General features: G+C 35.4%; 1 protein-coding gene across 3 annotated transcripts in view; it reads left to right on the forward strand.

Annotated features, from left to right (window-relative positions):
* Positions 1–24,674, forward strand: part of SCYL2 (SCY1 like pseudokinase 2) — a 59,428-nt gene that overhangs the window by 623 nt on the left and 34,131 nt on the right. For all 3 annotated transcript variants that reach the window (XM_059186633.1, XM_059186635.1, XM_059186634.1), the window contains exon 2: positions 15,493–15,697. In XM_059186633.1, coding sequence (XP_059042616.1) covers positions 15,521–15,697 — 177 coding nt within the window. In that variant the 5' untranslated portion in view covers positions 15,493–15,520. The remainder of the gene's footprint in view (positions 1–15,492; positions 15,698–24,674) is intronic.

The following is a 24,674-nucleotide window of genomic DNA, read 5'->3' on the forward strand; positions in this document are numbered from 1 at the left end:
AGCTGTAGTTCTGGAACGGAAGGTTATTGTGTGTGAGGTGGGTGGGGCAGGTGTTTTGTGAAGACTAACACCCCCCTCAGTGGCTCCTGCGCCCTTTTTTTCCTAAGCGGGAGAGAAAGGGTGGAGGAAGGTTTAGACCGATAAAGCTTGCGAAACTTCTTGGGATCCGATTGAATACACACCTCTGATCACTAATTAAGGAGACCACTACTCGTAGGTCAACCCCTATAACAATCTTCCGTGGACCTGGACTCGAGCGACTTAAAAGTGCCATGTCAGTAGTGACTTAAACTTGTAAGTGCAAACTAATTTGTTCGTAGGTCAAAATCAGGCATTATTTGTATGATGATTTTTTTTTTTTATTTAAACAAATTGGATTCTGTGAATAATAAGTTTTCTAAGTAGCGTTCCCACCTCTATCCATTCCGGAAAATTAACATAGTTTAACGAGAATGCTTCAAACCTTCCTGTCACTTTGAAACCGATCATGTTCTGGTAATGGCTTGAGAGTCAGGTACTCGTTCGGCTTCTTGTCTTATTCTTTAATATAAATACTCATGTTAAAGCTTAAAAATGGCTTATTAGCTGAATGTATAAATAGAATTCTTGAGACAATATTAAATTAGTCATAAAAGATGCTTTTGGAAGATTGTGTAAAGGAAAGGAACCTAATGGAAGGTAAGGATCATTCTGTTCAGATCCACTTTACACACATGCCAAGACCTATTCTTTTGTCCCTGAGATCCAGAAACACCCAATAAAAACAGATGCATTGTACTTCTATACAATAGCATACTTCTGAACAGTTCGACCCAATAATTGGGAATAACTACCCTACTCATGTTTGAAATTCATTATCTCCCCCCATCACTAACAATCCTCGTATTGTGTTTAACTCAAGTGACTAGCTTCACCATCCCTTTCTATAGTAGAAGTCTGACATCTTCCTGTCTTGCATGACTCATATGAATTTTTCTTGATGTTTATTAATTGGGCCTCTTAATTATGTCCACTCTTCATTTCCACTACTAGTACCCTAGTTCCAGCCATCATCATCTCTCATCTGAAGTATAACCAGCTTCCTAATTATGGCCTACCTGCATTTTTGTGGCCAGATCTGTAGTTTTCCACACCAGATTGAGTGACTTTTTCAAAATGCAGATCTGATCACATTGTCTTCATGTGTAAAGCCCTTTTAAGAGAAACTAGCATTCTTAACAACCTGTTTGGGTCCCTGGTTACCTTTCCAGCCTGATCTCCACAATGAGTTCTGGCATTCCTTTCTTCCCCAGTCACTCTCTTTCTGTTCCGCTTCAAGGATGTGCCTTTTGGCTATGATACTTCTCTACCTGGAAATGCACTTCTTTCCTCTTGATCCAGTTACTACTGCCTATTCAGCTCAGTTCGGGGAAGGTTTTCTTGAATAGGATAGATTCCCATAATTTTGTTCCCATGACACCATTTCAGAGTTGCCATATTTATTAGTACTTAATAAATTAATGGAATATTTCTCATGATACTCTGTAAGTGCTAAATAAATGTTTGTTAAATGAATGAATTCGTTCAGTGCTTAGTAAATGTGCTAGGAGTTACATTAAGCATTTTATGTGTCATCATCTTTAGTCCTCCAGACAACCACTTGATATATTTGAGTGGCCTGTCCCACTTATTATGGATTAGAAATAGTGTTAGGGAGGTAGTTGGTGGTCCGTCCCAGTGCTAGTTAAGTATTAGAAAAGGTATTTGAACTCAGGTTTCCTTGCCACTGACGATCATGTACTTAATCACATAACATTTAATTCTCACACTCTGCATCAGAACAACTGGGGAGCTGCTCAAAATACAAATGCCCTGACTGCTTTTTATAGATTCTGATTCCAAAGGTTTGAGGTAGTAGGTAGGCATCCATGTGATTATCAAATTAGCCAGTCATTTGGATGTTATTAGATGTATTTAGATGTTCATCAGTGTTTGAAAACCATTGCCTTAGACAACAGTTCAGTGCTTTATGAGTTCCAGTTTTCACATATTTTACTTCACTTTGTTTCAGATTTTGTATGTTCTTAAAGCAAGGAAGAATTGTAGACCTAAGAAAATGAGCTTAGCAGTGGGTTAAAGCCTCTGCCTTTGGCTCAGGTCATGGTCTCAGGGTCCTGGGATTGAGCCCCGCATCATCGGGCTCTCCGCTCAGCGGGGAGCCTGCTTCCCCCTTTCTCTCTGCCTGCCTCTCTCCCTACTTGGGATCTCTCTCTCTGTGTCAAATAAGTAAATAAAATCTTTAAAAAAAAAAAAAAAGAAAAAAGAAAATGAGCTTAGTGGTCAGTCTCACTTCCTACCCAGTCATTCCTTCTCCCCCTTCTCCAGCTGAAGGGGCTGAATAGTGAGATACCACCCCAGTGCTGCTACTTTTTATAAATTATGGTAATTTTAAGAATCTGATTGAGTTCCTATAGTAAAAACTACTCTAAGCTCGTGGGCTTGAAGTGCCTTCAAAAGAGTTGGATGTGATCTTTTCTCAGATCTTATTGTTCACATAACTAGTTCGATATTTGAACATATGTTGCCTTAAAATTTCTCATGTTGCCTTTTAAGTCTTATGGGACAATGGTCTTAATAGTGATGGAATGTTTTACTTCTTGTTTCTCCTACTGCATCCAGTATGGTGCTTTCCAAGTAGTAGGTAACCAGTAGTTTGTTGAACACATGTGCGCATCACTGTTCGTTCCTAAGACTCTTTAGTGTTTTAAGTTTTTCTTAAATCCGGTGTATCCTCTAAGTAATCTGTTCTAGCTCAACTGATAATTATTAGATACTTTTTGTAGTTGTAAAGAGAATGATTGTACTCTGCTGGTGTAATCTATGTTTTCTGAATAAGATTGAACATGATGGAAAGGCCAAGAATACCGTTCACCATTTTTTTTTAAAGATTTTATTTTTTATTTGACAGAGAGAGATCACAAGTAGGCAGAGAGGCAGGCAGAGGGGGAGGGGGGAGGTAGGCTCCCCGCTAAGCAGAGAGCCCGATGTGGGGCTCAATTCCAGGACCCTGGGATCACGACCCAAGCCGAAGGCAGAGGCTTAACCCACTGAGCCACACAGGCGCCCCTGTTCACCATTTTTTTGACAACTGTATCTTTTTAAAGCTTATAGTAATCTCTGAGTGCTCTCACAAGAGAAAAAATGTATTTCAAGAATATATCTCAGAATCACTTTACTTTAGACATAAATAGATAAGCACTGCATATGGGAGTGTAAGGTGCGACAGTTTCCCCAAATTTTATCAATCACTTTACCAAAAGTATTTGTGTCACATTAATGTAATTCTTATTTTGAATCACAAAATTTCATTTTATGAATACTTAGCTATATAAGTCACTGTATAAGTGACTTTTATAGGCATTTACATAGAAAGAAATTGCAGATACTTGTGCCTCTTTAAGAAATAAAACACAATGTTTTGAGTTCATTGGTATTTATTTGCATTGTTCATTAGTGGTCAGTGTGTATTATTTTGTGCTTATTGAAAGACTAGTTTCTGCTAGGTGCCATGAGACTAACAAGTACTAAATATAATTTCATTATAGTTGTAATTATTGTAATTATAGTAACTATTTTATTTGCATTACAGTATTTCCACAATACATAAAGACATGTAATTACTGTAACTAATTTATCTGCATTACAGTAATTCCACAACAAATACATAAATGCGAGCTAATTCTACTTTTTAGTATTTTATTCTTGGGGAAGTAAGTAAGTTGTGTTACTTGAAAATGCAGGAATTTTTTTTTTTTAGCATAAATCTAATTTTACCGATTATATTCCTGCTATCTCTAGATTTGTGAGTAGGCAGAAATGAAGGAATTGCTAATTCCTTTCATCAGGTGCTTTAATAGTCAACCCATCTTCTGGAAGGTGCATAGAAAATCTAGTATTGCATCAGATTTACCTTCTGGTTCTATCAAAAACCAAGTGATGGCTGAGCCAGGTGGTAGAGAGATATAGTCTTGGAATCATAATTAAGTTGTCCCAAATCTTATTTTGACTGAGATTTAGGAGGGAAAGATGATTGAATTTGAAGTGAATTCTACTAAATGGTGTACAAGGTGAAACGTCTTAAATGAATGGACATTTCTGTCATTTGTAACTTTGTCTTTGGAAAAGATGAGCTTTTTTCTTCAACAATCAAGTGAAGATTTGAAAAGCTGTCATATTAAGAAAAGGTATTGAACTCTAGGTTTCCTACCTGTCAAAGGGATGTTGCTAATTCAAAATCTCATTTAAGTTCAGGTCTTCTTTTAAACGTTCTTTCAGTTCATCTGTCTTTAGCCTTCTGATACTCTCATGATATTCTTGGGTCCTCTTGGCTAATCTTTTTCAAGGTTATAGCCTTAACTGCTGTACTGTTTATAAGCTCATGGTACTCAAAGTTTTGTCTTCAATCAAGACTTTTTTCCCTAAGTTTTTGGCCTGTATATCTAAAAACCTATTAGGTGTATCTCTATGTGAATGTCATTCAGACAACTCAACTTCAACATGTCCAAAATTGAATTTTCTCCTAAAACCTAGACTCTGAAATGGGAGACCTCATAGGGATTCCTTGTTTTGTTCCTATCCTTTATCTAACTGGTCACTAAGTTCTCTTAGTTTTAACTCATACTTGTTTCTTACTTTTTCTTTTCCTTCCTTACTATTGCCTTACTTGAGCAACCTCTCCTTCTGTTAAAATTTGTTTAAAATTTAACATATAGTACATAAAAGTACATAGCAAAGTTTAACGTGTAATTGTAAAATAAATATCCATGTAACACCTTTGAAATACCCCCTCATCCCACCATCTCTTCCCTGTCTTCCCTGCCTATATTTCCAAGTGTCCTTTCTTTTGTCTTCTTGCTTTGTATATATTTTTAATTATATATGTGATATATATCTGTGTATATCATAATGATATATTATTATGATATATATGATATATCATACATCATGATCTATATATATGTATAGATATATATGATATATATATCATCCCTGAACTACATATTGATGTTCTCTTCAGTCTTGCCATATTCCCTGATTCCACTCTTGGTATATCTTTCATTCTTCTTGATAGAGTGATTGATCTTCCTCATGCTTGAAAACCTTCATTGGTTTATGGCTCGATTGCTTACTACTAATTGCTCTTGGTGATCTGGCTTTTCTGTTTCTTTTCCCATATTTCCCTGTTTCCTCCAGCTTTTATTGGAACTGCTTTGTTTTTACTTTATCTTTACTTCTATACTACTCTCATTCTTTGTCTAGTTCATTCCTATTCACCTTTAGAGACATCTCTAGCATTAATGTTTTGCTAACACCTTCTTCCCTCTGTTCCTGGTTTTTGTTGTTGTTGTTGCTCCTGTAAGACTTTGTATGTATTTTTTATAGATTTTATCACTGTGGGCTAATGCTATGGTTGGTTTACTTCTCTGTTTCTTGCCCCTTTGATGGTAAGATCTTTCCTGGCTTATTTTTCCTTCTTTCTCCCACAGTTTCTTATATAGTATCAGGTACACGGTGGGTACTAAATAAATATTAAATAATTTACCAGGTGACTTCCTACCATGTGTATGCTACTCTTGGCTCTGATGGATGATGGAAGAGCTTCTCAAATTTGAATATTATCTCTGAAATTATCCTTTGCTTTCATACTGAGCTATTTGTAGTTTTCAAATCACATCATGGTCTTTTATCCCTTACGGTAGCATGGTATGTACCTCTCTGTTAATTGCTGTAGGTCTTTGCCAGTCTGAGTCCACTGGCTACAGATTAAGTCCCTAAAGAGCAGAAGTGTTTCCATTTACATCTGTATTCCCAATGTGTAACTAGTACATGGCATATAATACGTAGCTACTCAGGCAGAATTAGGGGAATGGATATGTAGGTTTCAAATAAGGTTTTTATGTCCCTTCACATACCCCATCAAAATCAGCAGCAGATGTTCATAGAGAACAACTTGGCATAGCAATAAATATTTTCACAATGCCAATAGTAACATTTTCTAACTGCTCACAGAAATGCAGCATTAAATTAAAAAGGGAAAGAGAGGGACACCTAGGTGGCTCAGTTGGTTAAGCAGCTGCCTTCGGCTCAGGTCATGATCCCAGGGTCCTGGGATCGAGTCCCACATCGGGTTCCTTGCTCAGCAGGGAGCCTGCTTCTCCCTCTGCCTCTGCCTGCCTCTTTGTCTGCCTGTGCTCGCGCTCTCTCTCCCTCTGTCTCTGGCAAATAAATAAATAAAGTCTTTAAAAAAAAAATAAAATAAAAAGGGAAAGAGAGTCTCTTTCTGTTTACAGACAGTTAAAATCTTTCATAGAAGAAAGTAGGTCATATTTACATAAATATAATTTAATTAACATAGAAAACTGGATACAAACTAGTGCGGCCTTAGGCCAATGGCCTTCCAAATATTTTTGCTTGTGTGTTCTCTAAATAATTTTGAAAAACAATGTACTCCTTTACATGTTTTTAAGTTGATGGTATCTGAAAGTTTTCCTCAAGAGTTTTGTTAGTTACAAAGGATTTAATTTCTAGGTTGTTGCATATTGTGATTATTTTACTTTTATCAAAACTTTGGAGTTTTTGCTTATTGAATAGTGAAATTAACTTGTTTTTATACATCCAGATGACAGCTATTTTATTTCTTTTTTTTTTTTTAATTTTTAATTTCTTTTCAGTATAACAGTATTCATTGTTTTTGCACCACATTCAGTGCTCCATGCAATCCGTGCCCTCTCCAATACCCACCACCTGGTTCCCCCAACCTCCCACCCCCTACCCCTTCAAAATCCTCAGATTGTTTTTCAGAGTCCATAGTCTCTCATGTTTCACCTCCCCTTCCAATTTCCCTCAACTACCTTCTCCTCTCCATCTCCCCTTGTCTTCCATGTTGTTATGCTCCACAAATAAGTGAAACCATATGATAATTGACTCTGCTTGACTTATTTCACTCAGCATAATCTCTTCCAGTCCCGTCCATGTTGCTACAAAAATTGGGTATTCATCCTTTCTGATATTTCTTAATTGTAAATTCTGTAATCAATAAGGCATGGGGTCTTGCTGTTAGTTTCTGGCCTGGAGGAAATAAAGTACAGCCTCTTTCAGTACTTTTTTTCAAATTTCTTATTGCTTGCTTTATTTATTTATTTATTTGACAGAGAGAAGGCCAAAGAACACAAGCAGGGGGAGTGGCAGGCAGAGGGAGAAGCAGGCTCCCTCCTGAGTAAGAAGTCTGTGGATGTAGGGCTTGATCTCAGGAGTGACTCAAGCTGAAGGCAGACACCTAACTGAGCCATCCAGCCACCCCCTTTTTGCTTTATTTTTAAGAGACTTTCAGGTTTTTTTTTTTTTTTTGTTTTGTTTTGTTTTTCTTTTTGGCAGAGATCACAAGTAGGCAGAAAGAAAGAGGGGGAAGCGGGCTCCCCGCTGAGCAGAGAGCCCAACTTGAGCTCCCTAATCCGAACCCTAACCTGAGCCGAAGGCAGAGGCTTAACCCACTGAGCCACCCAGGCACCCTAAGAGACTTTCAGTTTTAATAATTCTTGAATTACATCTCCCCAATTCAAAGTTTTTTATATCCAGGGAAATGCCATATAAGAAGATTGTGATAGCTGAGAAAAACACTTTTCTGTGGTCAAGTGGGAAAAAATTAGGAGGAAATTGTTGGTTAAGGAAGATTTGTAGGACACAGACTTTGTCAGACAAATCATTGTTAGGAAGGAATAAACATGGAAGTGGAAGATTTGAAGAATGAGAGGGTTTTAGACCCCCTTGTGCCATGGACCCTTCACAATCAAGTAAAGTCTGTGCAAACCTTCTCACAGAGTAATATTTTAGATCAGCTTGTCAATTTCTATAAAAGCCTCTGGGATTCTGTTTGGATTGTATTGAGTCCATAGATCAGTGGGGAACTTGGTATCTTAACGATATTGAGTCTTCCATTTCATGAACAGGTCTTTCTTTTTAAGTCTTTATTCGTTATTCTCAGCAATTTTTTGTTTTCATTGTACAAGTCTTGTATATCTTGTTAAATGTATCCATAGGTATTTCATGTCCTTGAAATAGTATTTTTGAAGTTCCAGTGTTTGTTTCTAGTATATCAAAATAGCCATTTTTCCATTCTTATATTCTGTAATACTAAACTTATACTAGTTCCAATAGTTTTTTTTTTTGTAGATTTGTTCTGCCTTTCTGTGTACATGATCTGAAAATCTTTAATTTTATTTTCTTAATTGCTTTGGCTAGGACCTCCATTAGAATATTAAAGTATAAAAGTAGATATTTTTACTTTGTTCCCAAACATAGGGAAAAAGCATTCAACTTTCTTTTAAATTTTTAAATATAATATTGGCTGTAGGTATTCAAAGATTCCATTGATCAGGTTGAGGAAGTTCTTCCCTTCCCTTCCCTTCTCTTTCTTCCTCCCTCCCACCCTCCCTCCCTCTCTCTCTTTCCTCCCTCGCTCCCTTTCTTCATTCCCTCCTTCCTTCCTTGTAGGCTCCATGTTGAATGTGGGGCTTGAACTCAAAGCCTCAGATTAAGAGTCACATGTTTGATGGACTGAGCGAGCCAACTGCCCTGAGGAGGTTTCTTTCTGTTCTTAGTTTGCTGAGAGTTTTTATTGTGAACGGGTATTGGTTTTGTGAAAAATTTTTTCTGCTTCTATTGAGATAATTGTATGTCCCTCCTCCATTATTCAATTAATATGGCAAATTACATGAATTTGTTTTTGAGTCTTAAATCAACCTTGCATTCCTGAGATAAGTCCCTCTTGATCATTGGGTTGGATTTATTAGATTTGATGTACTTAGTATTTTGTTAAGGTTTTTTACATGTTGATGAAGGATATTGCATTTTTCCTTTGTGTCATTTGTTGTTGGTGTCAGAGCAATAATGACTATGTAACATGACATAGGGAGTGTTCTCTTCTGTGTTCTGGAAAAGCTTGTACTGACCTGATTATTATTTCTTCCTTAAATATTTGTTAAAATTCAACAGTGAAGCCATTTGAACCTGGAGTTTTATTTTGTGGTAAAGTTTGTAATTATGAATTGGATTTCTTTTTTATAGGACTTTTCTGATTTTCTGTTCCTTCTTGAGTCAATTTTGGTAGTTTTGGCTTTCAAGGATTTTTTCCATTTCATTCAAGTTGTTGAATTAATTGGCACAAGATCATTTATAGTATACCTTATTATTTAAAATCCATGAGATTTATTTATTTATTTTTAAAGATTTTACTTATTTATTTATTTGACAGAGAGGGAGATCACAAGTAGGCAGAGCAGCAGGCAGAGAGAGAGGGGGAAGCAGGCTCCCTGCTGAGCATGGAGCCCAGTGTGGGCCTATCCCAGGACCTTGAGATCATGACCAGAGCTGAAGGCAGAGGCCCAACCCACTGAGCCACCCAGGCACCCCTAAAATCTATGAGATTTAAATAGGATTAAAGTTTGTAGAGTTTCCTCTATTTCTGATATTGACCATTTGTGTCTTTTAAATTTTTCCTTAATTTGGCTAGAGGCTTATCTTTAAAAAAAAAAACAAAAAACACAGGTTTTGGCATCATTGATTTTTCTTTTTCATTTCTCTACTAAATAGAGTTTTACATTATATTCAGTATGTTTCATTGAGTTCTACTTTTTATTTACTTTTCCTACTTATTTTGCATATAATTTTCTTTTCTTTTCTTTTCTTTTCTTTCCTCCTAGCTTCCTAAGATGGATGGTGAGACCACTGATTTTGGCATTTCCCCCTTTCATTTATATATATATATGTATATACACACACATATATTATAAATCTTTAAAGCTATACAATTCCCACTAATCACTGCTTTACCTACACCCCACAGTTACTTCATTTTCTTTTTTATTTTTTAGAGATTTCATTTATTTATTTGACAGAGACAAAGAAAGAGAGTGCAAGTAAGCAGAGAAGCAGGCAGAGAGAGAGAGAAGCAGGCTTTCTGCTGCGCAGGGAGCCTAAAAAGGGACTCGATCCCAGGATCCTAGAATCATGATCCTGAGAGGAAGGCAGCCGCTTAACTAACTGAGCCACCCAGGCACCTCAGTATTTCACCACCAGGCACCTCAAAGTATTTAAAAATTTTTCTGTGATTTATTTATTTTAGCTGTTGGGTTATTGAAAAGTGGTTATTTTCCAAATATTTGCATTTTTTTCTAGATATTTGTCTGTTACTGGTTTCTAGTTTGATTTCATTGTGGTCCAAGAACTGGTTTTGTATTAAAGTAATTTTAAATATTTTGAGATTTGTTTTATGGCCCGGAAGGACATAGTCAGTCTTGCTGATTGTTGCATGTACACATGAAAACAAAATGGACTGTGCTGTTATCAAGGGGGTGTTTTGGGTCATGTTGTTTGATAATGTTCAGGTTTTCTGTATCCTTACGGATTTTTTTGTCTACTCAGCCTGTGTCCACCTGTTACTGAGAGAGGATCTTTTTTTTTTTTAAAGATTTTATTTATTTATTTGACAGAGATCACAAGTAGGCAGAGAGGCATGCAGAGAGAGAGAGGAGGAGGAAGCAGGTTCCCTGCCGAGCAGAGAGCCGGATGTGGGGCTTGATCCCAGGACCCTGAGATCATGACCTGAACTGAAGGCAGAGGCTTTAAGCCACTGAGCCACCAAGGCGCCCCACTGAGAGAGGATCTTTGAAGTCTCCAACTATAATTGTGGATTTGTCTGTTTCTTTCAGTCATTTTTTTATTGTATTTATTTTAAAGCTCTTATTCAGTATGTACACATTTAAGATTTGTTTTCTTAATGAATTAACATCTTTGTTATTATGAAATGTTGCCTTTTCTATTTGTTATGAATATGGCCACTCTAGCTTGATGTATTTTCACATTCTTTTAGTTTTAAGTCATCTTGTAAAGTGGGTTTAAAGTGGATTTCTTGAAAGCAGCATATAATTGGGGTTTGCTTTTTAATCTAGTTTGACAATCTCTGCCTTTTAATTGGAATTTTAAATCATTTGTACTTAATGTAATTATTTATTGGGTTGGATTTAAGTCTGCTATCTTGCTATTTTCTACTTGTCACAATTATTCTTTGTTCCTTTCTTCCTCTTTTCCTACTTTCTGTATTAATTTTACTTTAGGATTCCATTTTATTTCCATTATTGACCTTTTAGTTGTATCTCTTTTATTTTACTTACTAGTCTAGGATTTATTATATGTCTTTAATTTGCTATAATCTATTTTCTTTTCTTTCTTTTTTTTTTTTAAATTTTATTTATTCCTTTGACAGAGACAGATCAGAAGTAGGCAGAGAGGAAGGCAGAGAGAGGAGGAAGCAGGCTTCCCGCCAAGCAGAGAGCCCGATGCGGGACTCGATCTCAGGACCCTGAGATCATGACCTGAGCCGAAGGCAGAGGCTTTAACCCACTGAGCCACCCAGGCGCCCCTGCTATAATCTATTTTCAAGTGATATTATTCTACCTAACATATAAGAATCTTTCAAACATATACTTCATTTCCCCTCTCCTATCCTTGGTTTGTCATATTTTTTTACTACTTCATATATCAATGTATTTTTGTTTGAAATGATCTTTTAAAGACAACATGAGTGTTTTTTTTTAATATATACCCACATAATTTTTATTTCTAGTGTTCCCCATTCTTTTTGTGGATTCACATTATCATCTGAGATCTTTATCCTTCTGTTTGAAGGACTTCTTTTGGTATCTCTTGCAGTGCATATCTGTTGGCAACAAATTCTGTTAGATTTTATTTTCCTGAAAAAGTATTTCACATTTATTTTATTATTTTTTAAAGATTTTATTTATTTATTTGACAGACAGAGATCACAAGTAGGCAGAGAGGCAGACAGAGAGAGAGGAGGAAGCAGGCTTCCTGCTGAGCAGAGAACCTGATTCGAGGCTTGATCCCAGGACCCCGGGATCATGATCTGAGTCAAAGGCAGAAGTTTTATCCCACTGAGCCACCCGGGCACCCCTTATTTTATTATTTTTATTAATTTTAATTTATTATTAATTATTTTTAATTATTATAATTGCATATTATATATTAAATATATAAATATATTATTAATATAAATTAATTTTATTAATTTATTATTTTAAATATTTATTTGATAGAGAGAGAGCATGGAGAGCACAAGCAGGGAGTGCTGTAGAGGGAGAGGGAGAAGCAGGTTCCCCACTGAACAAGGAGCCCAATATAGGGCTCCATTTCAAGACCCTGGGATCATGACTTGAGTGAAGGCGGATACTTAAGCTTAACCAACTGAGCCACCCAGGCTCCCATTACATTTCTTTTTGAAAGTTTTTTTCCCATGGCTCATAGATTTCAAGGTTGATAAGTTTTGATTGTTTTTTCATTTGTTTTTGTTTTAGTACTTTAGAGACCTCCATTCATTTGCCTGACTTGTATAGTTTCTGATGAGACGTCTGCGGAAATTCTTATGTTTTTTTCCTTTATGTATGATTTTCCTGTTTTCCCTACCTGCTTTTAAGATTTTTCTTTTTATCACTGACTTTCAGCTACTTGGTATGATATATCTAAATATGGTTTTCTTTGTGTTTATCCTGCTTGTGGCTCATCAATTTTCTTGACATCTTGCATAGTTCTCATCAAACTCAGGAATACTTAGCCATTATTTTTTCAAATATTGTTTCTTCCTTTTTCTTTTCATTTCTGGGATTCATTTACATATTTTAAACTGAGATATTGTCCCAAAGTTTGCCGAGACTTTGCTCATTTTTTTCCTCCTAGTCTTTTATTCTATCTTCAGGTTTTACTAATTTTTTTTTCTTTAAGTAGACTCCATGTCCAGCATGGAGCTCAACATGCAGCTTGAACTCATGACCTGAGTGAATTGGATACTTGACCAACTGATTCACCCAGGTGCCTCATGATTTTACTAATTTTTTTTCCTGCTTTGTCTAATTTGTTAATGAAATCCTCTGAATTTTTTAAAAAGATTTTATTTATTTATTCGACAGACAGAGATCACAGGTAGGCAGGGAGGCAGGCAGAGAGAGAGAGGGGGAAGCAGTCTCCCCACCGAGGAGAGCCCAACGCAGGGCTCTATCCCAGGACCCTGAGATCACGACCCAAGCTGAAGGCAGAGGCTTAACCCACTGAGCCACATATGCGCCCCCTCCTCTGAATTTTTTATTTGAGCTTTTTATTTTTCATCTCTGGAATTTTGAGGTATTCCATTTTCTTTTATTATGTTCATGCTTTCCTTGAAATACTTAGATATATGATAGCTTTTTAATGTCTTTAATGTCCATAATCTATAATTTCGGAGTATTTACTGATTGATTTTGGTCTTGATTATGAATACTTGTTCTTGATTCTTGGCATGTCTAGTAATTATTGACTGCATGCTGAACATTGTGAATGTTATATTGTTAAATATCTGATTTTTTAAATACTGGGTTTCTTTCTGGTAGGCAGTTAGTTTGATGATTTGAGGCTTGCTTTTAGTTTGTTAGGGCAGCTTAAGAGTACATTTTACTCTAAGAACAGTTTATTCTATTACTATGGCATGGTCCTTGTGGGATTTTTGCTGAATGCTTTTAGTGATCAATGAGGACTCTCTAGTCTAGCTTGTGAGAAGTTAAGTGATTTTCAGCCCAGTGTGAACTTGAACATTCAGTTAATAGCTCTCTAGTTGGTCCTTGATGACCTGGTTGAGTGTCATACAATGTATGGGCATCTTAGTGTTCAACAAAGCATCAGATTTCTGTGCAAATTTCTGGAGCTCATTTTCAGCATAGTTCTTTCTCTCTCTCTCTCTTTCCTTGATTTTTCCCTCTTCTTGAAATCTGATCCCGGAATTCTTAGCCACCTCTGCATCCTTGAATTCCAATTTGTCTTTTCAGCTCTTTTTTTTTTTTTTTTTAAAGATTTTTATTTATTTAACACAGAGAAGAGATCACAGGTAGGCGGAGAGGCAGGCAAGGTTGTGCGGGAAGCAGGCTCCCTGCTGAGCAGAGAGCCCAATGCAGGGCTCAATCCTCGGACCATGAGACCATGACCTGAGCTGAAGGCAGAGGCTTAACCCTCTGAGCCACCCAGGTGCCCCGTCTGTTCAGCTCTTTAACTCAGCTAGACTGCTGCTTGGAATTCTGCTCTCTTCTCTGATTTGTAGTGTACCTCAAGGCAGAAAGCTGGGGTAATCTTAGGGTTCACCTTGTTAGTTTGCTTTCTCACTAGGATTATATGCCTCTGCTGTCTATTCAGTGTCTGAAAACATTTGTTTCATATATTTGTCCAGCTTCTAGTTGTTCAAGGGCAGAGGATAAATTTCATTCTTTGTTTCTGCATCATGACCAGAAGTGTGTAAATTTTTTTTTTAAGATTTTATTTATTTATTTGACAGAGAGAGATCACAAGTAGACAGAGAGGCAGGCAAAGGGAGAAGAGAAAGCAGGTTCCCCGCTGAGCCGAGAGCCCGATGCGGGGCTCGATCCCAGGACCCTGAGATCATGACCTGAGCCCAAGGCAGAGGCTTAACTCACTGAGCCACTCAGGCACCCCTAGAAGTGTGTAAATTTTAAACATATTTTATTACGTGTTGCTTGTGCATGTTTTACTGTTCTTTTGCCACCAGTGCTTTTCTTTTGGAAGATACTGTCAAGTGATTTCATAGTTCAATGTTAATTATTTAATTTATTTGTTATTATTATATGTTTTTATTTTTTTAAAGTTTATTCATTTTTTTAAAGTTAATCTTTACACCCAACATGGGGCTCGAATTCAGGACCCCAAGACCAAGAGTGACATACTCTTCTAAGCCAGCCAGGTGCTGCCAGTCAATTCACTATTAATTTCTTTACTAGTGAGTAAAAATTTTATAAAATATAAATTTATTGTTGAGTATAGCATTAGCTCCTTTCAGGTTTTCTTTTTTTTTTTTTTAATAAAATTTTATTTATTTGTCAGAGAGACAGAGAGAGAGCCTGTGCATGCTCAAGCAGGCAGAGGGAGAAGCAGGCTCCTGTCAAGCAAGGAGCCCAATGTGGGATTTGATCCCAGGACCCTGGGATCATCATCTGAGCCAAAGGCAGATGCTTAACCTACTGAGCCACCCAGGCATCCTGCTCCTTTCAGGTTTTATATGGTTGTTTTCAGCGTGAGGAAAGATTTAGACCCTGTACACCACTAAAATGTTGAGGGTCCATGTTATATAGTTGAACAACATTCATTTCAGTGTCAAGGGGGAATGTGTTTTTTCCTGGTCTGTAATAATTGAGGTAGAAAAAAACAGTTTGGTTCCTAGATCTAAATTTGGATTTTGGTGTGTTGGGTTCTTTGAAGACAAAACCAACATGTAGCTTTTATATATATAGGACTGTTTTGTTCACTGTTTGGGGTATATTAAGTTTTTCAGACTAAATAACGAATGTTAAGTGCCTAAACAAGTAAAAACAAATGATCAGTGCTTCCCTGTCCCCCCTGTGTTTCTAGGTAATTACAGCTACTCAGTATTGCAGCCATGGAGTCGATGCTTAATAAGTTGAAGAGTACTGTTACAAAAGTAACAGCTGATGTCACTAGTGCTGTAATGGGAAATCCTGTCACTAGAGAATTTGATGTTGGTCGACACATTGCCAGTGGTGGCAATGGGCTAGCTTGGAAAATTTTCAATGGCACAAAAAAGTCAACAAAACAGGTAAGTTTTGATTCACAGTCCATTTGGCAAAAACACACATGCTAATAAAGTACCATAATGCATTTTTATGTTACGAAATGCCAAAAGTAATGGGTTCTTCTCATTTCTATCTAATGAAGTCATAAAAAAATAAATGCTTTTAAACATGCCCTGAATCTCCTGGTTACAAATAACTTGTTTGCTGTATCATCCTATCTTATAATTTAATTTTGCTTACTTAATAAAATTAATGTGTCTGTTGAGCAAAGAAGCGTATTAGATTTGTATTTTTTTAATTTTTAAAAATTTTCTCTTTTTAAAGATTTTATTTATTTATTTGTCAGAGAGAGAGAGGGAGAGTGTGCAAGCAGGGGGAACAGCAGGCAGAGGGAGAAGCAGGCTCCCCACTGAGCAGGGAACCTAACATGGGACTCGATCCCAGGACCCTGGGATCATGACCTGAGCTGAAGGCAGACACTTAACTGACTGTGCCATGCGCACATCCCACATATTAGATTTTTAGTGAAGTGTTTCTTTTAGAATAAATACTGTGTTCCTTTTCAAATTTGTCAATACGTTATTGGCAAAATACTCCATTAAATTTTTCCAAAATTAAATACATTCTTATTTAGTGCATTCTTATTTTGTTTTATAGCCTTCTGGAAAAATAGACTTCTGTAACATTCTTTTTAGTTTTAATTATCAGAAGGGAGTACATTTGTGGATAATAATGTGTTTTACAATATATTGATTTCAAAGTTATTTCAGAACTGTTTTTTCAGTAGAGTCATTTGAATGAATTGTATTTTTATTTTATTTTTTTAATTTGATGTAAGAGACCAACAGATGGTTCTTAGAAATCTGGAGGATTGTTAGTGTTAAATTTTACTAACCATTTTCTATTGGAATTGTTAAGAACTGAAAAACCTCCAGGTTTAAAACCTCTGTAGAAATAGTGTTTTTTAAAAAGAAAAATCACTGTTTCCAAAAGTACTTTTATTTCTCTATAGGTGAAACATACAGATTATAAAATGTTTGGGATTAATTACACATATTTTCTAGTGACTCTGTCCTAGTCATACAGTTATGGATATCCATTACTTGTGACTTTTCCAAAGTCAGCTTATTTCCCAAACAGCAAGTATATTAAAGATTGAATTGGCTTTGGTTATTCTTTTATGAAGTAGGAATCTTGGTCTTGTGATAGATTGCTGGTATGTGGTTTGTACCTGACCTGTAAATCTTGTTTTTATTGTCATTTAGTTGGAAGTCTTTAAGTCCAGAGCCAATCTTTAGTTTAAATGCTGATTGATTTGTCATTTTTGAACATTGTTTTCTCTCTCAATTCATCAAGAGCTCGAAAAATAAGTGATTTCTTAAATATTGAATACTTAAAAAGCCATTAATGAGGCCATGAAGTTATGTAAATGACCAACCTCTAACATTAGCTTTTATAATCAACTATATAACAGGAAAATGAAAGAACACCAAATGTACTAAATTTTGCATTATTTATTAAGGATGTAACATTATATGAGAAGTCCATATGCAGAAATTCTCTGATAATGTTGAAGCCTTTGTTGCTGTTTATAGAATGTGAAAACCAGGCACAAATAATAGGTAATTGATTAGATATTGCACAATAACCCACCATTTCTCAACTGCTGAATGCCAGAATTGGGTTCTCTTAGGAAACTACTATATTTTCCCCCCAAATTTATTGCTTTGTGGAACACGATAGTTTTGTAATATATCCGTGCTCTCTGTGGATACAGTTTTGAATCTTCTTTCTTTGCTTTTTTCAAACCTAAGGTGTCTGACCTGACTATCCTCTCTGGACTACTGGCTGATTCCTTGAGGAATAGCTAAGTCTTTAACCACCTTGGCATTGAAGCCTCATTTTAATTTTTCCCTTACTTGTAGTTTTAATTCTTTTTCCGTTATCTCATTTTTTAATAAAAGGAAATTAGGGAAAGTAGGTAATGTAGAACTGTGCTATCCACTATAGTAACCAAAAGCTACATATGCCTATTTAAATTAGTTAAAATTAAATTCATTTCCGTAGGTGCACTAGTCACCAATTCTTGGTTCCTTAGCTCTATGTGACTAGTATTATCATACTGGACAATGCACATATAGAACTTTTGATCATCACCGTAAGTTCAGTAGGACAATACTGATCTTAGAGAAACTAGAGGAAAAGTGGGAAAAGGATATTCTTCTTGGTCCTTTTTTTCCCCTTGCGTAAAGGGACACCGAGGGAGGGCATTTTTCTTAGCCTTCTCAGTCTTTCTTGATATAGCATACAGTGTACTTGATTGCATTTATGTTTATAGCATTTTATATGCTCTTAAATTTGACTTTGAGGTAACATCAGGCTAGGGACTTAACGTTAGGACCTGTCTCTCTGTGTACTTTTTTGCTAGGGTTATTTCAAGTTCATGGTAGTACATGATGAATTATAATTTTCAGATCATGTACAACTTTTGTCTTTTTTTTTTAATGTAAATGTTTGAAAGCCTCTTAGGGGAGTGGAGTAGTAGTAAAAACACCCACAGACAGATGAAAAAAGTGCATATTTATGAAACCTGAAATGTAGCAAGATAAAAAGAATTGGGAAATAAAAATTTATTTGTGTGCCTGGTAACATCATTGTATCTGTTTGGATATCTGTATTGTTATTATTCTGGGTTTATGCTTCCAAAAACCAATTTCTGTTGTTTTTGTTTTTGAAAGACATTCTTTAAAGAAACATCTCCTAATGAGTAATTTATGAAAGTACAATTAAGAATTTCCAAGCCTTCAAGAGAAGTTTAAAGTTGATTTTTTTTTAATAGTTAAATAGGGTGTTTAGGCCAGTTTTGTATACAAAATGAAGATTTTCAAAAGTTATTATTTGGGTAAACTTAAAACATATAAACATGTTGAAATGGATAGATCATTAATTATAGCCTATAAGCATTTGAAGCTACTATTTAGGCTTATGTATTATTTAGTTTGCCTTTTGAGTGTTTATTTAGAAGCAGCTCTTGGTTCCTAACTATTACTCTTTTTAGAATTTCAGTAGAGAGGTTATAAGACATTTCAGGATGAAATTTAGGGAATAAAAATTGTCTATTTAGTTTTTTAAATATAAACATATTTTTAAGAATGTGTAGAATAGTGCCTAGGTTGAGGAATGTTCACTCTGAGTACACCAGTGACCAACATCCAGATTAAGGAAACATTGCTAATACTCATCACGCCTTTTCATAGTCATTACCTCTCCCCACCTTCTCTCCGGTGGTAGTAACTACTATCCCGTCCTTTGACACTTTAGAGTAATTTTTCCTGCTTTTGAACCTTAGTTTGTTTGTATGTTTGTTTGTTTTTTTGTGTACGTGTTCCCTGTTTGTTTTTGAACTTCATTTAAATGAAATCATAGTATGTGTTGCTGTGTTTGGTTCCTTTTCCTTAAATGTATGTTCATGGGATACATCTGTGTTGCTGAACATAGTTTTTCTTTTCATTGAAATATGGGGTACTGGTATGAATATTATTGTACATGCCATTGGCATATATGGCACATATATTGGCATATATGACACATTATCTAGACATGGAGTTGCTTAGGTAATAGTGTTTAAATTTGTTCAGTGCCAGTTTTTCCAGAGTGGTTGTATGAATGTATACTTCCATCAGCAGTTACAGTTTTTCACATTCATGCCAACCCTTTTTATAGTCTTTTTTTTTTTTTTTTTAAGGCATTCTGAGCAGAGGGTCTCCTTTTACTTATTTTTAATTTTTTATTGAACTCTAGTAGACACGCACAATGTTAGATTAGTTTCAGGTTTGCTACATAGTGGTTTGACAAGTCTCCTACATCTTGCTATGGGTCACCACAAATGTTATTTTAATCTTTTGTCACCACACAATGCTTTTACGCCATTGACTATATTCCCTGTGCTGTACCTTTTATCCCTTGATTTATTCATTCCATAACTGGAAGACTATATCTCCCACTCCCCTTTACCCATTTTGCCCATCTCTCCAACAGTCAGTTTGTTCTGTATTTTTGGGTCTGTTTCTGTTTTATGTTTGTTTATTCATTTTTTTGTTTTTTCAGATTCCACATATAAATAAAATCGTATGGTATTTGTCTTTCCCTGTCTGACTTACTTCCCTTGCCGTAGTACTTGCTAGGTCCATCCATGTTGTTGCAAATGGCACGATCTCAGGGTCTGTTTAATTTTTGAAAATTCAGTGAATTATTCATTACTCCTCTACCTCCTAAGCTTTTATAATGTCTGGTAGGTAATTAATTGCTGGGCGTAGAATTTATACTGCTGTGTTTCTGTTAGAGCTTTATAACTGACTTAGTCTTTCTACAGAGTAGTATGTTTAGGATTAAAAGGTATCTAAACATAGGTATTCTTTTCAAGCATATTCTTATTTCCATTGTAAAGAATATTTACTTTAGAGAGATTTCTTTATTTCTTTCTTTATTTATTTAAAAGATTTTATTTATTTATTTGACAGAGAGAGATCACAAGTAGGCCGAGAGGCAGGCAGAGAGAGAGAGAGAGGAGGAAGCAGGCTCCCTGCTGAGCAGAGAGCCAGATGCGGGACTCGATCCCAGGACCCTGAGATCATGACCTGAGCTGAAGGCAGCGGCTTAACCCACTGAGCCACCCAGGCGCCCCTACTTTAGAGAGATTTCTGAGATAAACATCCTTAATTGGATTTCATTAGCTTTTCTAATTTTTAAATTATACTTAATTTAAACAAGCCATGAAATGGAAATTTTTGGCCAAACTACCTATCTATATATATTAATCATAAGTGAGAAATGGTTGCTTTGTATATATATCCTTTAAAAATTGAAGTACCATCACCTTATCTGTTAGATAGGAATATTATAACTATCAGGGCTGCTAATGTGTTTAAATAATTTGTAAGAACAGCAGTACATAAGTAGAGTTTCTGTCCCACCTGTATACCTACCTTTTATTTCCTTTAGAGTAGAAGAATAATTCTACATTTTGAAATTTCTTTCAACTCTATTATGTCAAGTTAATAGATTTATTTTGGGGGAAGATTAAAAAAAAAAGTGTATGTGTGGGTTTGTTTACTATCTGAACATTTATTTATTATATTAAGTATTTCTGTTTATCTTGACAGAAGATTCTGTTGCCAGGTGACTACTCTTCAAAATGAATTTTTTGAAAAAAGATTTTATTTATTTAATTGACAGAGGGAGAGAGATCACAAGTTGGCAGAAAAGCAGGCAGAGAGAGAGAGGGAAGCAGGCTCTCCACTGAGCAGAGAGCCTGATGTGGGGCTCAATCCCATGACCCTGGAATCATGACTGGAGCCGAAGGCAGGGGCTTCCTGGGATCATGACTGGAGCCGAAGGCAGAGGCTTAACCCACTGAGCCACCCAGGCGCCCCCAAAATGAATTTAACTTAACATTTATTAGTAGTCTTCTAGTTTGTGTCCCACATTTATGATTATTTTTTAATCTAGTTTTAGAATAGACTCCCCCCCCCCCCATAAATAGGGCAGCTGTAGTCTTATTTTGGCTTAAAAGTCAAATATGTTGGCCTGTTTCTTTTGCCCTAACTACTGCATAAGCTTTAAAACACCCCTAGTTAAATGGCTGTTCCTATGAGGATAATGAAGATTGATTTTTAAATTTATATAATAAATAACTGATATTCATTATTATAGCCACTCTACCAGATGTAGTCTTGGCCATGTCCCTTCCTTACTGCAAAAGCTACATTATGTTATCCAAATACCAGTATTCATGGGTGAGGCTTACTGATACTATGTAGGCAAAGGCATGATTAAATTATTATGAAAAGTATAATAACAGTTTTAAATAAAAGAAACCATTATGCAAAGCTGAATGTGTTAGTCAAGTTGTTTAGGTCAATAATGATCATAGATTATCTTTAATAATTTTAAGGGGTATATCTTATTACCTCTTAATCTTCTAAACTTAATCTAAATAAAAATTTAGATTTTGTTTTTTATTGTTTTAGAAAAGGAACTTTTCCCAGAAATCACCTGAAAAATGAAGAGTGTGATGGTTGGCATTCATCATTATCAGTCATGAAAAGTCTATAAAATAGAGTTCCTGGAGAATATTTGTATCTCAGAAACCATTCCTGGTGGTTTTGACGGATAGGTTAGTGAAGGTTATGATTACTATTAGGGAATCCCAGACATATCGGTATATATCTACTTAGATTTTTATTACTTAGACTGTTTTGTTTTCAGCAAGAGTTCAACTTTGAAGTAAGCAAAGTAGCTTTAAAAAGTTATAAATTAGACTTGTATCAAAAGGTAGTCTCCATTTTGACAAGTATTAGTTTTTAGAAGAATTTATTTTATAGCTATTTTTATTTAAAGATAGGTTATTGAGAAAACATACTTTTTAGTAGATAACTTTCTTTGCCAATGTATTTTAAAGACTATGAAGTGAATAAAAGAAAAATAGGGTGCCAAATACTCTTGCATTTTGTTTTAGTAATTTTTGTGTAAATAAGAGGCTTCAAATTTAATTAGAATTCACAGTTGACTCTTAAGTGCAAGATATTTTGGGTAATTGCACTACCTCACCTTTCTGTATATTTGAAAATCTTCATAAAAAGAATCAAAAAAGGTTTTAATTCAGGATGATAATGGAAAGCTTCCAGTAACTGCTTTTTTTAAAATTGACCACTAGGCAATAAACATCTGAATGTTGTCTAGGTATAGATCCTATAATGGATACAGAGACACTTAACTCATGGTTTCTTTCTTTCTTTCTATCTTTTTTTTTTGGCAGGGGGTCATGGTTTCTTTTTTTAAAAAAGCTTATAATATATATGGGGTCAGGACTTTTACACAAGTGATATGTGTTAGCAGTGGGTAGTGAAGTAGTAGAAGGAAAACATAAATTAAAAGATGATAGTCTAGGGCGCCTGGGTGGCTCATTGGGTTAAAGCCTCTGCCTTTGGCTCAGGTCATGATCCCAGGATCCTGGGATCGAGCCCCGAGTTGGGCTAGAGCTCTGCTCAGCAGGGAGCCTGCTTTCTCCTCTCTCTCTCTCTCTCTGCCTGCCTCTCTGCCTACTTGTGATCTCTGTCCAATAAATAAATAAAATCTTTAAAAAAAAATAAAAGATGATAGTCTGTTTTGAGGCGCAGGCTAAGAGTTTTTAGGAAGTCATTATGAGGTCTGAGGTTAGTCACAACTTTGTTGAAATTGGTTAATTTTAATTAAACTGCAACAAAGAAAACTCTTTTTAAGATGGTTGTTAATTGATCTATGTAGAAATCTTTTATCTGTGACTTAAAATATTAAATAAATATCTGAGAGAGAGAATTTTATATTGTTTCTTTTTCTTTATGAACTATAGTGTTTTTCCTTAAGAGTGGTGAAATTGCAAAAGCTCAAAAACCATTTCATGTGATTTTTTTTTTTTTTAAGGACTCAAGGCATCTTGAAAAAATAAACACATTTAAATTAGATGCATATATAAAATGTGTTGTAGCAGAATGCTTACTAAAATAAGGTTATGAGCTTTAATAGTGAGATAGGAACTTGAACTTCTAGGTCTTTGTTTTTTAGTTCAAATTAATATTACATAACACTCTTAGCTCTTGATAGTCCTGTGTCACATAGATGATCAAAAGAGCTAAGATTATGAAAAAAAAAAAAAAAACAGCTGAGATGATATATTTATACATGGATGTTATTTAAATCTCTCAATGATTATTTTCCTGAAGACATATATTATGTTTTACTGGGGTCCTCTGTATTTATTGTCCCTGTATTATTTCTGGGGAGACAGCATGGGTATTGGCTAAGCCTGTGGTCCTCAGAGTTAAAATGATTGTATTTGAATCTTGATCTCACCAGTTGTTGTGGGATTTTAGATAATACATATACCTTTTCCACAGAATCCTCATCTCTGTATTAAGGTCATAACTTATCTTGTAGGATTGCTATGAGGAATGAAATGATTCCTTAAAATTTTACAAGTGATTTGGAAATGGGATGTTCAAGTTGAGTTATTATCTAGTCTCTTTGTTATCTTTCACTTTTCAGAGACTTAATTCTCTAAAATCCTTAACTTACTTATATACATATAAGGAGCTCCAACTTCAAACAGGTTGTGTTTGAGAAATGTATTGGTTTGGAATTCTGCAGTGAATCTCTGTTAGGTAATTAGGTAGCCAGACTAACTTGTGAAAAACAATCCTAATGTAGCACAGAAATAATAAGAGAATGAGAAAGTGGAAAAATACTGTCTTGGATATTGATAGTTGAGTAGTAGTAGGTTTGAATTAGAGGCTTTTGAAACATACTTGTATAAAATTCATACTTTCATAAAAAGTCATTCAAAATCTTTCAAGGAAGTTTGAAAGGTTAGCATTGATTCTTTGTAAATTTTGCTTCCAGCTTTATCATTTTTCTTTCCATTGATGATGGAAATCTAGCATCACTGATGTGTTCCACATACATCAACTATCAATGCAGCTATTTTTTGATTGATTTATTTAGATTGGGTAACTGGACAGGAACTATTTTTCCTTGGGTAACAGAGAAAATGAAAGGAAGTAGAGAGTAAGGAGGATGTGTGCTTTGATAAGTAAGTGTGAATGATTCTTAGAGAGAGAACACTGGGAGAGCAGCTTCTGTTACTGGTACCATTCATTACTAGTTACTGCCCATAATAAGAGAGGGACAGGCTGGAAGGAAAGAGTGAGTATAGGTTATTCATATGTAGAAGTTGCTTACAACATGGGCTTTTGTATAAATAGGCACTCCTTGACACAAGTGATATGTGCCAACTTTTTGTTCAAAAAATGATTCAGGATTTTGTAGGGTAGGGTTATCAGGTTATCCAGCATTATCATTATGAATAACATTTTGAATTTTTAAATATTTTAACTTTTATTTGAATTCTGGTTAGTAAGAGATTGCTACACAGGGTACGGCACATTACATACACCTTGTGTGTAT

Source organism: Mustela lutreola, chromosome 8, assembly GCF_030435805.1.
Source record: "Mustela lutreola isolate mMusLut2 chromosome 8, mMusLut2.pri, whole genome shotgun sequence".
Classification (NCBI taxonomy): domain Eukaryota; kingdom Metazoa; phylum Chordata; class Mammalia; order Carnivora; family Mustelidae; genus Mustela; species Mustela lutreola.